General features: G+C 37.9%; 1 protein-coding gene across 1 annotated transcript in view; it reads left to right on the forward strand.

Annotated features, from left to right (window-relative positions):
* Nucleotides 1-16743, forward strand: part of LOC136859330 (prolyl 4-hydroxylase subunit alpha-1-like) — a 642002-nt gene that overhangs the window by 463815 nt on the left and 161444 nt on the right. The window contains exons 14-15 of the mRNA XM_068225777.1: nucleotides 4677-4690; nucleotides 12698-12749. Coding sequence (XP_068081878.1) covers nucleotides 4677-4690; nucleotides 12698-12749 — 66 coding nt within the window. The remainder of the gene's footprint in view (nucleotides 1-4676; nucleotides 4691-12697; nucleotides 12750-16743) is intronic.

The raw sequence follows: 16743 nt of genomic DNA on the forward strand, positions 1-16743 counted from the left end.
AATATTTGAGAAAATAATAGATTATACTCATAAAAACAATAATAATGATATGGTAATAATAGGGAGAGACCTAAACTTGCCTGAAGTTGAATGGAATGGAGCTGCAAGTGAAGCCCATGAACAGAAACTGGCAAATAAGTTAATTTGGGAGGGAGGATTTACACAAGTAGTACAAGAATCGACTCGTCTCAATAATTTACTAGATGTATTCTTGGTTAAACCATGGGAAATTGTTGATAAAACTGAGGTAATTGAAGGAATAGGTGACCATAAGGCTGTAATAATGGATGTAGGACTTGTACCAAAAATGCTTAATAAGAGGCTCACAAAAGACAATAAATTATACAGAAAAACTAAAGTTGATGAATTTGGGACTTACCTTAAATCACAATTCAGTTGTTGGATAAGTGAAGGGAATAATGTGGATACACTTTGGGCTAAATTTAAAGGAATCATTTGGGAAGGAGAGAAGAGATTTGTACCTGTTAAGAAGGGTAAAATGACCTCAGACCCTGTTTATTATACAAGTGAAATAAGAAAATTAGAAAGAAAATGTAGAATAGTAAACAGGAAAATCAAAGAGGGTAGGGAGAATAGAGAAACTAGAAAACAGCTAATGAGGGAACTGAATAGAGTAAAAAAGGAAGCAAAAGATAATTATATGAATGGCATTCTTCAAGAGTGTAATGACCACAAAGGGAAATGGAAAAAGCTGTATTCATATATTAGGAATCAAAAAGGAAAAGGAATCCGAATTCCTACAATGGTGGGAGAAGGGGGTGAACACTATTTAACAGATACTGAGAAAGCAAACCTCTTCAGTAGGGAATTCAGAGATTCAATAGAAGTTTGTCAGGACTTGGAAACCATAACAGAAGATAGAGAGGGAGAGACACATAGGGAAACAAGAATCTTTTCATTCACAAATGAAGATATTTTCAGAGAAATCCAACTGCTTCAACAAGGAAAAGCAGCAGGAAGTGATCAAATTACTGGGGAGGTATTAAAGACGATGGGGTGGTATATAGTGCTATATTTAAAAGTTCTCTTTGACTATGTCATAAAAAATAGTGTAATACCAAAGGAATGGAAGGAATCTATAATAATACCAATTTATAAAGAAAGGGTGACAAAAGGAAACCAGAGAACTACAGACCAATCAGCCTGACCAGTATAGTTTGTAAAATACTGGAGAGTTTAATAGCAAAGTACATCAGAGGGATATGTGATGATAAAAATTGGTTCATGATGAGCCAGTATGGATTTAGAAAGAAATTTTCTTGCGAGGCACAACTGGTGGGATTTCAGCAGGACATATCAGATCAGTTGGATTCAGGAGGCCAGTTAGATTGCATAGCCATAGATCTTTGCAAAGCCTTTGATAGAGTGGAACATGGAATATTATTAAAGAAATTGGAGGGAATAGGACTGGACGTAAGGGTTATACGTTGGATAAGAACATTTCTAAATTCAAGTGTTCAGAAAGTCAAAGTAGGAAATAATATATCACAGGAAGAGAAAGTTTGGAAGGGAATTGCACAGGGTAGTATAATCGGTCCGTTACTTTTCTTAATATATATAAATGATTTAGGGAACAATATAACATCGAAAATTAGATTGTATGCAGATGACATAATTGTTTATAGGGAAATAAATAACATTTAGGATTGCTCAGAATTACAAAGGGACCTTGAGAGTATCCAGGAATGGGTTGAAGAAAATAATATGAAGATTAATGGAGGCAAATCAACTGTTACATCATTTACAAACAGGAGCTTTAAAACTGAATTTGAATATACTTTGGATGAGGTAGTTATCCGTAAAGATGGCAAGTGCGAATACTTAGGTGTGAGATTTGAAAGTAATTTGCACTGGAAGGGTCATGTTGATGACATTGTTGGGAAAGCATACAGATCGTTACATGTCATAATGAGGCTACTTAAAGGATGCAACAAAGAATTAAAAGAAAAAAGTTACTTAAGTATGGTTTGTCCATTATTGGAATATGCAAACAGTGTTTGGGATCCTCACCAAGAATACCTAATAAAAGAACTAGATGGTGTGCAGAGGAAAGCAGCAAGGTTTTTTACAGGGGATTTCCGGAGAAAGAGTAGTGTATCAGAAATGTTAAAGGAACTTGGTTGGGAACCTTTAAGTATGAGAAGGGAGAAAACTAGACTTATAGGAATATATAGAGCCTATACAGGAGAAGAAGCATGGAGAGATATCCGTGAGAGGCTACAGTTGGAAAATAATTATATTGGTAGAACTGACCACAAGTACAAAATTAGAAGGAATTTTAGCAGAAGCGATTGGAGTAAATTTTCATTCATTGGGAAGGGCGTGAAGGAGTGGAACAGATTACCAGGGGTAGTGTTTGATCCTTTTCCAAAATCTGTACAGATATTCAAGAAGAGAATAAACAACAACAGAGAAAATAAATGAAATGTTAGAGGGCATTCGACCAGTGCAGGATATTGTAAATAAGAAATGTGTGTGATTAAACTAATTCCATCCCCTGGTCTATGGAGTTTGGACAGCCCAAGTAGGGGACTGTCTGTAGGGGTGAAATACAGTGGGGACTTCGAGGGCCCTGGGACCGCTACGGTAGCTGTGAAGGCCCTTCAGGGACTCTGAAAAGTGTTGGCAAAAGGGGCTCAGGTTAAGACGCAGCAGGTTGTTATGCTACTTAGGGTCCAAAATGGGTAAAATACAAATATGTAAATAAATTCAATGTTAATTTTAATCTTATACCAGTTGTATATTATTATTAGAAGTAATTCCACATACTGTATATGAGTTGACTATGTTTGTAAGATATTATAAGTAGAATTTTGTAAACAATATAAATTTATTAAGGATGATGTGTGTGTTTCATAGAACAAATTATTAGTGTAAATTGCATAATCTTGTATTCTAGGAAAATTTTCTTCGTCTGTTGTTAATTTAAAATTTAGTGCTTGACAATAATGTATTTTAGTGTACCATTTGCCACCGAGGTAGACACCTCATTTGCAAATAAAGAGATTTTGATTTTGATTTTTGATGACACTTTCGTAATTATTAATCAAGAGCTCAATAACCGTGATAATATTTTAAATTTCCTCAACAACCTAGACAAAAATATAAAATTTACCAAGGAAGATAAAATCGATAGATCCTTAAACTTCCTAGATGTCACAGTAACACGTAATAGTGATAACTTTGACTTCCAAATTTATAGAAATCTAAACTACACCACAATAACAATAAAAAATACTTCATTACATCCAAAACGCCATAAACTAGCTACCTTCCATAGTTTAATTTACAGAGCCTTAAAAATCCCTCTATCATCTAAGAACCTAAAAGATTAACTCAACTACATAAAAGATTTGGCAAAAATTAATGGGTATAAACCAGGAACAATTAACCATTTAATCAATAAGATAAAGCTAAAATTAACAACAAACCTCATCCCTGACAGACACAAAAAATCCAATTTCATTACTTTCACTTACAACAATCCAGGCATTTACCAGGTTTCGAACCCCCTAAAAAACCAAAACACTTACATAGCCTTTAGAACAAATAACACCATCCAAGGTTATTTTTCAATCAAAACACAGTCCATTCAAATAATAACATTTACTCAGGTTCAGGCATTTACAGACTCACTTGTACTCAATGTGACATCTTGTACATTGGACAGACAGGCCGCAGCATTCACACTAGATACTTAGAACATTATAATACCTCCAAACACAACAAATTTTCAGCTATGAGCTCTCACATGAAAGAAGCAGGTCATCATTTGACTACTATAGATCAAGACCTCACTATTATTGAAAAAGTAGGTAAAGGGAAATTAATGTACGAATTACAAAACATCTATATATTTTTAGACCAATATTACAACAAAACTTCAAACCTTTATGATATTATTGATGTCAAAACCCATTATACGTATTTTACCAAAATTGTTGCAGTCACTAAACCATAAACATTATAAACAATTTAAAATTATTATCTTTCAGAACCCCTCCCATTGTAAGAAACCGAACTCCCTCCCCATCCGCCCCCACAAGCCAACCACATCCAATAGGTTAAAAACTTCATTTTCCCGTATTGAACTGAGATTCACAAATAGAATTAGGGAAGGTTCAACCTTTTCAATACAAAACCTGCTGTATAAGATGTTCATAACATATTATTTATTCTATTATTAGAACCAATCTCGCCGCTTATTGCGTCATCATCAGCTACAAAAAACACAAATGGGCAAAGTACATATCACAAATATTGCATAAAAGAATCTTGCATGGCTAAATACAAATGATGGACTGCTTTTCTCCTTAAAGGATAGAAGAGAATGAGTAAAATATGATGATATGATTTGACACATAAAAGCGTCGTAGTTTGATGAGTGAGTATTGTGCATAAAATTGGTCTGATGCTTTGAACATAAAAGTCTGAATGTGATAATAAAACGATGTAGTAAAACGATGTAGTAAAATTGTCCACTCTTCTGTTGCTGTTCAATTAAGACACATAAGTCCAGGTCCGATGTTATATGAGGTTGGCAAAACCATCAAGAAGATTTAGTCAAGGCCGGGACACCTGATGTTAAGCGATTGAATAAGGTTGATCTTCTAATTAATCTCAGCTCAACAAGGGTGGTGAATGTTAAAAGAAAGAAAAGAAAAACTAAGTTAGTGAAATGGAACTCTAAATGGAGTCGTGGCCAAGGATGATAGGATATGACACTCACCTTGTTCAGCGTGCTGTGTGTGTGGTGTGAGGAGAGTTGTGGACAAGTGAGATGGGTGTGACTGAGGAACGAAGGTAGAATGAGAGGGGTGGAAAGGGGTGGGGGGAGGGGGAAGGGGAGAGGAGAAGGGCAGGGAGGCGGAGTTTAAGGCGGATCAGGAGGGCGGAGTGGTAGTGGTGTGGGACGTAAAAGAGTGCTGTGGATAGCGTGAAAGATCGATTTTCCTCCCGTGGTTTTTATACCTCTAAAGACTTCGATTAGGAAGTCAGAAAGGATATTGGATTTTTCTTAAATTTCGTTAAGTTTTAAGTTAGGATTAAAAAATTGGTCTAGGTGAATGAAACAGTTCTCCGTAACGTCGAGTAAAGGGCCTTTATTTATGTTTTTGAGAATTTCTAGGTCTTGTTCTATGGTAGTAAAATTATGTTTTAAATCATGTATGTGTTGGCCTATTGCAGAAAATCTATTATATCTGATGGCATTGACGTGTTCTAAGTATCTGACTTTGAAGCTACGCCCGGTCTGTCCGATGTATGAGGAAAAACAGTTATTGCATTGAAAACGGTAAACACCTGACTTTGCGTAAATATCGGATCTGTTTATTGATTTGGAATTGTGAACTATATCTATGTTTCTATTGCTGGTTCTGTACGAAATTTTAATATTGTGTTTCTTGAAAACGTTAGTTACACTGTGTATCTTTTCGTTAAAGGTGAAGGTGGCGAATAGGGCAAGGTTAGGTCTTTCTTTGGCTAATGTTGTCTTTAGTCTATGTTTACATTTGTTAATGATACGTTCTATGAATGAGGTGTTGTATCCGTTGAATTTATCAATGGCACGAATGGTGTTCAATTCCTTCTTTAGGTTTTCCTTGGATAACGGTATTTTTAGTGCACGGTCTACCATACTATAGTAAGTGGCGCATTTATGTGCGTGTGGATTTGTGGAGTCTTTTCTGATAGTAGTCGCTGTTTGGGTTGGTTTTCTGTAGATATTGTATTCTAAAGAAAAAGGAAGTCTCTTAATTGTAAGATCTAAAAAGTTGATTGAGTTATTGGACTCGGATTCTAATGTGAATTTTATATTAGAATATATCTTGTTTAAGTTACTAAGGGTGGTAGCTGCATTAACCGTTCTATCATCTAGAATAACCAGAGTGTCATAGACATATCTAGACCAGAAGTGTATATTTGAGAACATGTTATTGGTATTAATTGCAGTGTCTTCTAGGAAATCTATGTAAATTTCAGCCAAAATTCCTGAAGCCGGCGACCCCATAGCCAGTCCATCTTGTTGGTAAATACATTTGTTAAATGCGAAATAGTTGTTGTGTATTACGAGTTTTAGGACCTGCATGAAGTCTTGGATCTCTAGTTTACTTAGCCCGCTATACGTTTTTAGGCTTTTTGGTATTATGGGAAACAGTCTTTTGGTGTTGATGCTGGGATACATGTTATTAATGTCGAATGAGTGAAGGGTGTGAAATGGTTGTATTTCAAATTTATTCAGTTTTTCGATTAGTTCAATGGTGTATTTTACGGATTTTTTCGACTGAAATTTATAGTTTTTACTAATAAATTTTTGTATGAATTGGGCCAATTTGTATAATGGGCTAGGTCTATAGTTGATGATGGGGCGTATGAGGACGCCGGTCTTATGGATTTTGGGGAGAGCTTTAGCGGTAGGCAAACCGGGGTTCATATTGATTAATCTCGTTTTTTCTTGTTCTTTAAAAAGGAATGATGTGTTTTTTAAAGTTTGTTTTAGGAGACGTTGGATTTGCTGTGTCGGATCTTTTTTGACTATGGAGAAAGAACCATTATTGAAAGAGCTTTTTGTTTTTTCGAAACATCTGTGTGAGAAGTGTCACCACCAACTGCTCTAAAATTAAACCCTATCTTGCTGTATATATAAATATTACCTGACTACATCAACAGTTGAATTGTACAGTATTCAACTTTCAAATTTTAATGACAAGAGTTCTTATAACATACCAATACAAAGTACATCAGCCATACAGCATTCTCGATATTCACCTAATACAATTCAATCAACACAAGAACTACAAGAGGATTGAAGAATGAATGCAACGCAACATGAACTCAAATTTTAATAGACGTTTTTAAAATATATGTTACTATGTTTTAATGTGTTTAATGTGCTATATTTCTTAGTATCTTATGATGTGGCATATATATTTTAATGTGTTTATGTACTCATGTCCATGCTCAATCAATAGGTTTTAGTTTATTCTAACCATCACCACTTTTAATCAGAGATATTTTAACGCAAAATACTGCAATATATTTTACTTCCATTTTTCATTAGACATCCGGATGCTCTAACGTAACATCTTTGTAATTTTGTCTAATGACTGTAAATTTGTGTGCTAGCTGATGATGGCCAAGATAGGCCGAAACCGGTACTAGTGCAATAATTCATTCACAATAAATGTATTGATCGGTGGAACATTTTTCTTGTCTATTACATTGAATCCAATCAATACGGAATAAGAAACTTATAAATAATAATTTATCCATGATAACCGTTGTATTGCCTTTATCGGCTTTTGTGATGATAAGATTGTGAACTTTAGTTTTCTTCGCGAGTTTAGTAATGTGTTCTCGTTCTTCGAATGTTTTTTATTTGAACTACTATTAGTGGGAGTTGTTTTGTTTTTTAGGTTAATGATTTTGTTTAAAGATCGTCTGACATCCAATCGAACGTCGATTAAAGGGCCCTTATATATGTTTTTGAGAATTTCTAGACCTAATTTCAGAAAAATCCAATATCCTTTTTGACTTCCTAATCGAAGTCTTTAGAGGTATAAAAACCATGGGAGGAAAATCGATCTTTCACACTCTCTACAGCTCTCTTTTACGTCCTACACCCCTACCACTCCGCCCTCCTGATCCGCCTTAAACTCCGCTCCCTACCCTTCTCCTCTCCTCTCCCCTTCCCCCTTTTCCACCCCTCTCGCTCTACCTTCGTTCCTCAGTCACACCCATCTCACTTGTCACAACTCTCCTCACACCACACACACAGCACGCTGAACAAGGTGAGTGTCATATCCTATCATCCTTGGCAACGACTCCATTTAGAGTTCCATTTCACTAACTTAGTTTTTCTTTTCTTTCTTTTAACATTCACCACCCTTGTTGAGCTGAGACTAATTAGAAGATCAACCTTATTCAATCGCTTAACATCAGGTGTCCCGGCCTTGACTAAATCTTCTTGATGGTTTTGCCAACCTCATATAATATCGGACCTGGACTTATGTGTCTTAATTGAACAGCAACAGAAGAGTGGACAATTTTACTACATCGTTTTTACTACATCGTTTTATTATCACATTCAGACTTTTATGTTCAAAGCATCAGACCAATTTTATGCACAATGCTCACTCATCAAACTACTACGCTTTTATGTGTCACATCATATCATCATATTTTACTCATTCTCTTCTAGCCTTTAAGGAGAAAAGCAGTCCATCATTTGTATTTAGCCATGCAAGATTCTTTTATGCAATATTTGTAATATGTACTTTGCCCATTTCTGAATTTTGTAGCTGATGATGACGCAATAAGCATTGAAACCGGTTCTAATAATAGAATAAATAATATGTTGTGAACATCTTATACAACAGGTTTTGTATTGAAAAGTTTGAACCTTCCCTAATTCTATTTTTGACATCCAATAGCACATAAACTTACCACCCCGCCCAACCTACCCACACCTTCACACACTCCCCCGCCAATTTCACATTGATATAACACTACAAGCGTGTCAGTCATTCAAATGCTACCATGGCAACTAATTAACATTACAATAGTCAAAAAGATAAATGAAATTACACACAACATATTTTCTTCAACTCACCTCATCTTCAACCAAATTAATGTCACAACTATCAAAGGGGTTAGTAATTTCACACACATTGTTTTTCCTTCGTTCTCTCCTCCTTTAATTCTGTTCCTTAACATTTCACTCTCTTCTTGCTTCAGACATAACACCACAAGCTCTACTCAAACTCACACATTTTCCTTTCGATTTTTAATATAAGAAGCTACAACCACGTCTACCTGCTAATATAAATACAGCTACGTTTTTGACAAGTACTTGTCCTCGCTCCTAAGTGCTTTAAGAAGTTTGCCGTCTTATCTTTTGACATAAGATTTACAACTTACACAGACTTTTATTTTAACCACCACTAAGAGTGACTTTTATCCTAAATATTTTTTTTTGCTAGGGGCTTTACGTCGCACCGACACAGATAGGTCTTGTGGCGACGATGGGATAGGAAAGGCCTAGGAGTTGGAAGGAAGCGGCCATGGCCTTAATTAAGGTACAGCCGCAGTATTTGCCTGGTGTGAAAATGGGAAACCACGGAAAACCATTTTCAGGGCTGCCGATAGTGGGATTCGAACCTACTATCTCCCGGATGCTATCCTAAATATTAAGCTATTATAAGCTCCTTTCGCCATCTCCAGTATAAGGCACCATATTTACCAGATTTCATTTCAACGCAGCAATTTACGTATTCAATTTGAACTTTTAACTCACTACTTGTTACCAGATTTAAAAAGAGGACTTTCATAAAAAATACAATAAGGACTAAATATAGGAGTAAGTCATAAGAGTACTTATAACTACTATCTTCCACTTGCTAGTCTTTTTTAGACATTTGTACCTACAACAGTATGCTCTTATTTATATTTTAGACCTTCATTAGAAAGTACGAATAAGAACAATCAGGAGCCTGATTTTTCATTCTTTCAGGTATGAGATTTTTAGGCTAATGATGCCCTAATTATGGGCAAAACATGTCCCTGTAACTAATATGTTAAGATCTATTTCTTAAATTTAAATAAAAAACTCTTATGTATTGAATCGGTGGAATTTATAATCTAGTATTATATTATTTCTTTGACTTTAAGTACATTTCAATACAGACCATAACATGAGATTTGTAACATGTAATATACCACTTAGTCGAGCACCTCGTCTCCTTTCTCCCAGATCTTCCCAACCCAAACTTTGCAACATTTTTGTAACGCTACTCTTTTGTCGGAAATCACCCAGAACAAATTGAGCTGGTTTTCTTTGGATTTTTCCAGTTCTTGAATCCTGGTTAGGGTCCCATACACTGGAACCGTATTCTAGTTGGGGTCTTACCAGAGACCTATATACCGTCTTCTTTACATCGTTACTACAACCCTTAAATACCCTCGTAACCATGTGCAGAGATCTGTACCCTTTATTTACAATCATATTTACGTGATTACCCCAATGAAGATTTTTCCTTATATTAACACCTACGTACTTACAATGATCCCCAAAAGGAACTTTCAACCCATCAACGCAGTAAGTAAAACTGAGAAGACTTTTCCTATTTGTGAAACTCACAACCTGACCCCGTTTATCATCATACAATTGCCTACTGTCCATCTCACAACATTATCAAGGTCATTTGGAGTTGCTCACAATCTTGTAACTTATTTATTACTCTGTAAGAATAACATCATCTGCAAAAAGTCATACCTCCGATTCCACTTTACATACATATCATTGATCTATATAAGAAAGCATAAAGGTCCAATAATACTGCTTTGAGGAATTTCCCTCTTAATTATTACAGGGACAGATAAAGCTTCGCCTACTCTAACTCTCATAGGACATAAACTTAATGGTATTTGATCCGTATGGAAACAGGAACGCCCGTACTTCAGTTTATCGGAGAGCATGAGAAACGACAAGGTGTGTACGGCCCATGCTAAGAGAGTGAGAGAGAAGGGTAGTGAAAAAAAATTATGATTAAGTGGATCCTTCAGTTTATTCAATAGATATGCAAAGAATTATGTCACCTTTTACAGCTGAATCGTAGAGTTTTCCTTGAAGGCGTGGAGGGGACGTCGTCCTGCGGCGTCTGCGTCGTCTTGCGGTCGACGTCGGCGTTGTCTTCCGTCGTTGGTGTTTTCTCTGTATTAGTGTTGATGGCGACTCGAACCTGAGGCAGGAACGAGGAAATGTGGAGCTTCCGCATCGGACGCCATGGGACTCTGGTGTGACACCTCTCTAAGGCGAAGCACACCGAAATAGCTCCCACAGTCAATGATGTTGAAAGCACTTTAGCAGCAAGGATAAAGTCAGAGTCACAGTTCCATGAGAATAATATGGAAGGAATTATCGTATTTGGAATAATAAACAAACGAAAACAATCTAGGACCTTCCGAGGTGCAGTGATTAGGCACTTCACAAAGAAAATTAAATTCACCGGGTACAGTCTCTGCACTGTACACCATGAGCACAATATTCACACACTTGTTGAAATAAACGACAGTCCAAGTTCTGTTACGTCGTAATTTTCAGATGATTATCACTGGCACTTAAGATCATACGTGATTCTGAACAGGTTATGATGGGAATTGGCATGGTCCCTCGGAAAGAAATGACGATACCGTATTCCACAAGTTAATACTTTCTTTAAGAGGAAATGTTGGCACAGTTTTATTACGAACACAGTTCCGAAAAATGGATGGACACAGTCTTTAAATGAAATGAAGGTCGGCACAGTTTTATTACGAACACAGTTCAATGGATAGACACAGTCTTTAAATGAAATGAAGGCTGGCACAGTTTCATTACGAACACAGTTCCGAAAAATGGATAGACACAGTCTTTAAATGAAATGAAGGCTGGCACAGTTTTAATACGAACACAGTTCAATGGATAGACACAATCTTTAAATGAAATGAAGGCTGGCACAGTTTTATTACGAACACAGTTCAATGGATAGACACAGTCTTTAAATGAAATGAAGGCTGGCACAGTTTTATGTTAGAAACGTTATCGCTGTTTTCACACAGTCTTTAAATGAAATCAAGGTTGGCACAGTTTATGCTAGAAACACAGTCCTTAAATGAAATCAAGGTGGGCACAGTTTATGCTAGAAACATTCATAGTCCACAAACGAAATATAATCGCCCAGTCGTACAGACTGATAAAACGAAATTACGTTTTTGTTCATGCACAAAGTTCAAGCCCACGGAGAAGGCTTCCAACACTAACGTTTCCGAACTCAAGTACACAGCCGGACTGAGTGACGAATTATATCGCGACGTGCTTACTTGCACACACACACTGAACTCACGGCTTACTGCCGACTCCTCTCACTCTCTCTGCCTACGGCACACTGCAGCTGCACACACTGCACACTGCCCACACTGCACACTTTCTGCTTTACCCCAGGCTGGCGATTCGCTTATATTACCGAAGGTCGGTGGGCGTGGCTACACATGTGGGCCCCAAGAAAATTTTATATCTTGGCCATCTTTACACCGATTGACATGAAATTTCGGCTAGCAGCGTTCATTATTCCTGCCTGCAAGGTGACGTTATTGAAATATTGACATCACATTTCGTTCATGCTGCAATGCTATGGAACACGAAAGAACCTTCTGCGTGACGTCGCTTGACCTTGGCCGGTGTTCTAGAATAGCGCGAGCTTGCTTGCAGTTCCCACAATGCCTGTGCGCTCGGCGCAGGTTTTAAATGCTTACGGCCGGGTGTTAGCGAGTTCCTCTTAATAAATGAATGAAACGTGAATGCTCGTAGGGCATTCCCGTTTCGGTATTGAACTGTGATCACAATAATATAACATGCAATGTTTACATTAGGTACATTCTTAATCTTGGTTGTGAACATAGTTCATTTATTTCCTTTTAATGTCATTTGAGTTTGTGCTTTTGTTTTTAGTCATTTGATGTATTTGTACAATTTTAAGTTATGGCTAATGATGGCCTTGTCAAGGCCGAAACTAGTTCCAACCATGATTAAGAATGTGATAGAAACATTGCATGTTATAGTATTGAAAAGTGGGACCATAAAAACATAAGTTTAATTATTATTTTACTCTAATTCTCTGAATTCTATTTTCTAGAACGGTAGCCCCTCATTCATCCTTGGAACAGGAAACAGAATAGCCACAGTATTATTCTATGTAAGTATAATCACATGTTATTTAAAGGTAGTTGTAATCAGTTTATAAGACTTTCTTGATGCAGTATATTTTTTCCTTTAAAAAATTTTCATGGAATATTATATTTCCAAGATGGAGAGTAGTTGAAGAAGTTGCCACACTATTAAATTTTTTGAAACAGTTTTAATATTTGTGACTTAACTGAGTTAGATTCCACACTGTCTTGGACATATACTCTCCCCACCTTCTCCACCTCCTCTAAGTCGGTCACCCAACCAGATTCCCTGAATGCAGCGATTCCCAACCTTCTGTTGTTCACGAAACACAATTCTGTGTAGTGAGTTCCTGCAGCACACTAATGTATGAGATGGTGAAAATGTTGGAGACCTGGGCTTACATGCACACTTCTTGCCTTCTGCAGGCATTTGTTTGTAGAATTGCAGTCATGTTGTGATATATTGTGATGTTACAGTAAAATGAAAATGTTAAAAGTCCACCTTTTCAATACAATGAATGTTTATTGATGTGAGTATATATCACATAACGTTTAAAGAAGATTGGTACTAGTTTCGACGCTCATTGCACGTCATCAACAGTCAGCGAATCAATTTAGCAAAATACAACTTATCAAATAGCAATATATAGTATAACACATGATAGCACCTACAAGACAAACGTTAAACTATGACTAGTTAAAATATAAAACACATGACAGCAAATACAAGGACTAATGTTAAAAGTTAAATTGTGATAAGTTAAAACAATGGAAGCAAATCAGAGAAGGAAACAAAATTGTTAAGGTATGATACAACACCATCTAAAACACATGACAGCAGCTATAAAGTCACTGTTAGATTATAACCAGTTGAAATAATGTGGTGCGTCTGACCGTGAAATATAAAAGTTTTTGAGAAGGTATCTCAGTTTTTGAGTCTCGATAAACAAAAGAATAGTCCAGCTTGAGGTGCATAGATCATAAGGTAACATTATGTTATCAGTGGGAAGAATAAACCTTGTTCGCTTAAGTTGCAGTATTTAACAGACTTAATTCAGGTGGTCCTTCCCTGCGAACCATGTGACCTTGCTGCGGTGGGGAGGCTTGCGTCTCCCAATGAAGCAAATAGCCGAGCCGCAGGTGCAACGATATCAGATGGGTATCTGTTGAGAGACCAGACTAAGGAATGGTTCATCGAAAGGGGGGTAGCAGCCTTTGGGAATTTGCAAGGGCGACAATCTAGATGATTGACTGATATGGCCTTGTAATAACACTCAACATGGCTTAGCTGTGTTAATACTGCTACACGGCTGAAAGCAACGGGAATCTACAGCCCTAACTAACTCCCAAGGACTTGCAGCTCTCTCTTTATATGAATGATGGCTTCCTCCCGGGTAAAATATTCCAGTGGTAAACTAGTCCCCAAATCGCATCTCCGTGTGGGGACTACACGAGAGGGGGCGATCATCAGGAAGATGGATACTGACATTCTGCGAGTCGGAGCGTGGAATGTTAGAAGTTTGAATCGTTGTGGTAGGTTAGAGAATCTGAAAAGGGAGATGGATAGACTAAAGTTAGATGTAGTTGGTATAAGTGAAGTACATTGGCAGGAAGAACAGGATTTTTGGTCAGGCGACTACCGAATTATCAACACAATACCAAACGGGTAATGCAGGAGTTGGTTTAAAAATGAACAAGAATATAGGGCAGCGAGTAAGCTACTACGACCAGCATAGTGAAAGAATTATTGTCGTCAAGATAGACACCAAACCAATGCCCACCACAATAGTGCAGGTCTATATGCCTACTAGTTCAGCAGATGATGAGGGAATCGAAAGAATATCAATCAATCACTACTGATTTACATTTAGGGCAGTCGCCCACGTGGCACATTCCCTATATGTTGCTTTCCTAGCATTTTCTTAAATGATTGCAAAGAAAATGGAAATTTATTGAACATCTCCGTTGGTAAGTTATTCCAATCCCTATCTCCCCTTCCTATAAACGAATATTTGCCCCAATTGGTCCTCTTGAATTCCAACTTTATCTTCATAATGTGATCTTTCCTACTTTTAAAGACACCATCCAAACTTATTCGTCTGCTGATGTCCTCCCACACCATCTCTCCACTGACAGTTCGGAACATACCACTTAAAATACCAATATAAATGGTCCGTTATTGGACATTATAAATTTTCCAGCTAGCTCATTCTTGGTTGCCAGCGTTTCGCCCTCATGTGCTAGGGTGGGCTCATCAGTTGGTACCTAGCACACTTACCAATACGCTGGCTAGTGCATACCGTGGAGGCCACTGCATAGGCTAACTGGAGCCACCGGCAGTGCCAATGCACTAAGAGACTTTGTCTCATCACTAAAAATTGATGCCTGCTTGGCCATCAGATGATATAGATGTTGATTCCCATAGGGAATCTGAAATATTTGTCCTGAATGAGCAAATTTATAATACCAATATAAATGGTCCGTTATTGGACATTATAAATTTTCCAGCTAGCTCATTCTTGGTTGCCAGCATTTCGCCCTCATGTGCTAGGGTGGGCTCATCAGTTGGTACCTAGCACACTTACCAATACGCTGGCTAGTGCATACCGTGGAGGCCACTGCGTAGGCTAACTGGAGCCACCGGCAGTGCCAATGCACTAAGAGACTTTGTCTCATCACTAAAAATTGATGCCTGCTTGGCCATCAGATGATATAGATGTTGATTCCCATAGGGAATCTGAAATATTTGTCCTGAATGAGCAAATTTATAATACCAATATAAATGGTCCGTTATTGGACATTATAAATTTTCCAGCTAGCTCATTCTTGGTTGCCAGCGTTTCGCCCTCATGTGCTAGGGTGGGCTCATCAGTTGGTACCTAGCACACTTACCAATACGCTGGCTAGTGCATACCGTGGAGGCCACTGCGTAGGCTAACTGGAGCCACCGGCAGTGCCAATGCACTAAGAGACTTTGTCTCATCACTAAAAATTGATGCCTGCTTGGCCATCAGATGATATAGATGTTGATTCCCATAGGGAATCTGAAATATTTGTCCTGAATGAGCAAATTTATAATACCAATATAAATGGTCCGTTATTGGACATTATAAATTTTCCAGCTAGCTCATTCTTGGTTGCCAGCGTTTCGCCCTCATGTGCTAGGGTGGGCTCATCAGTTGGTACCTAGCACACTTACCAATACGCTGGCTAGTGCATACCGTGGAGGCCACTGCGTAGGCTAACTGGAGCCACCGGCAGTGCCAATGCACTAAGAGACTTTGTCTCATCACTAAAAATTGATGCCTGCTTGGCCATCAGATGATATAGATGTTGATTCCCATAGGGAATCTGAAATATAGGCTAACTGGAGCCACCGGCAGTGCCAATGCACTAAGAGACTTTGTCTCATCACTAAAAATTGATGCCTGCTTGGCCATCAGATGATATAGATGTTGATTCCCATAGGGAATCTGAAATATTTGTCAACATCTATATCATCTGATGGCCAAGCAGGCATCAATTTTTAGTGATGAGACAAAGTCTCTTAGTGCATTGGCACTGCCGGTGGCTCCAGTTAGCCTACGCAGTGGCCTCCACGGTATGCACTAGCCAGCGTATTGGTAAGTGTGCTAGGTACCAACTGATGAGCCCACCCTAGCACATGAGGGCGAAACGCTGGCAACCAAGAATGAGCTAGCTGGAAAATTTATAATGTCCAATAACGGACCATTTATATTGGTATTATAAATTTGCTCATTCAGGACAAATATTTCAGATTCCCTATGGGAATCAACATCTATATCATCTGATGGCCAAGCAGGCATCAATTTTTAGTGATGAGACAAAGTCTCTTAGTGCATTGGCACTGCCGGTGGCTCCAGTTAGCCTACGCAGTGGCCTCCACGGTATGCACTAGCCAGCGTATTGGTAAGTGTGCTAGGTACCAACTGATGAGCCCACCCTAGCACATGAGGGCGAAACGCTGGCAACCAAGAATGAGCTAGCTGGAAAATTTAT

Source organism: Anabrus simplex, chromosome 1, assembly GCF_040414725.1.
Source record: "Anabrus simplex isolate iqAnaSimp1 chromosome 1, ASM4041472v1, whole genome shotgun sequence".
Lineage (NCBI taxonomy): Eukaryota > Metazoa > Arthropoda > Insecta > Orthoptera > Tettigoniidae > Anabrus > Anabrus simplex.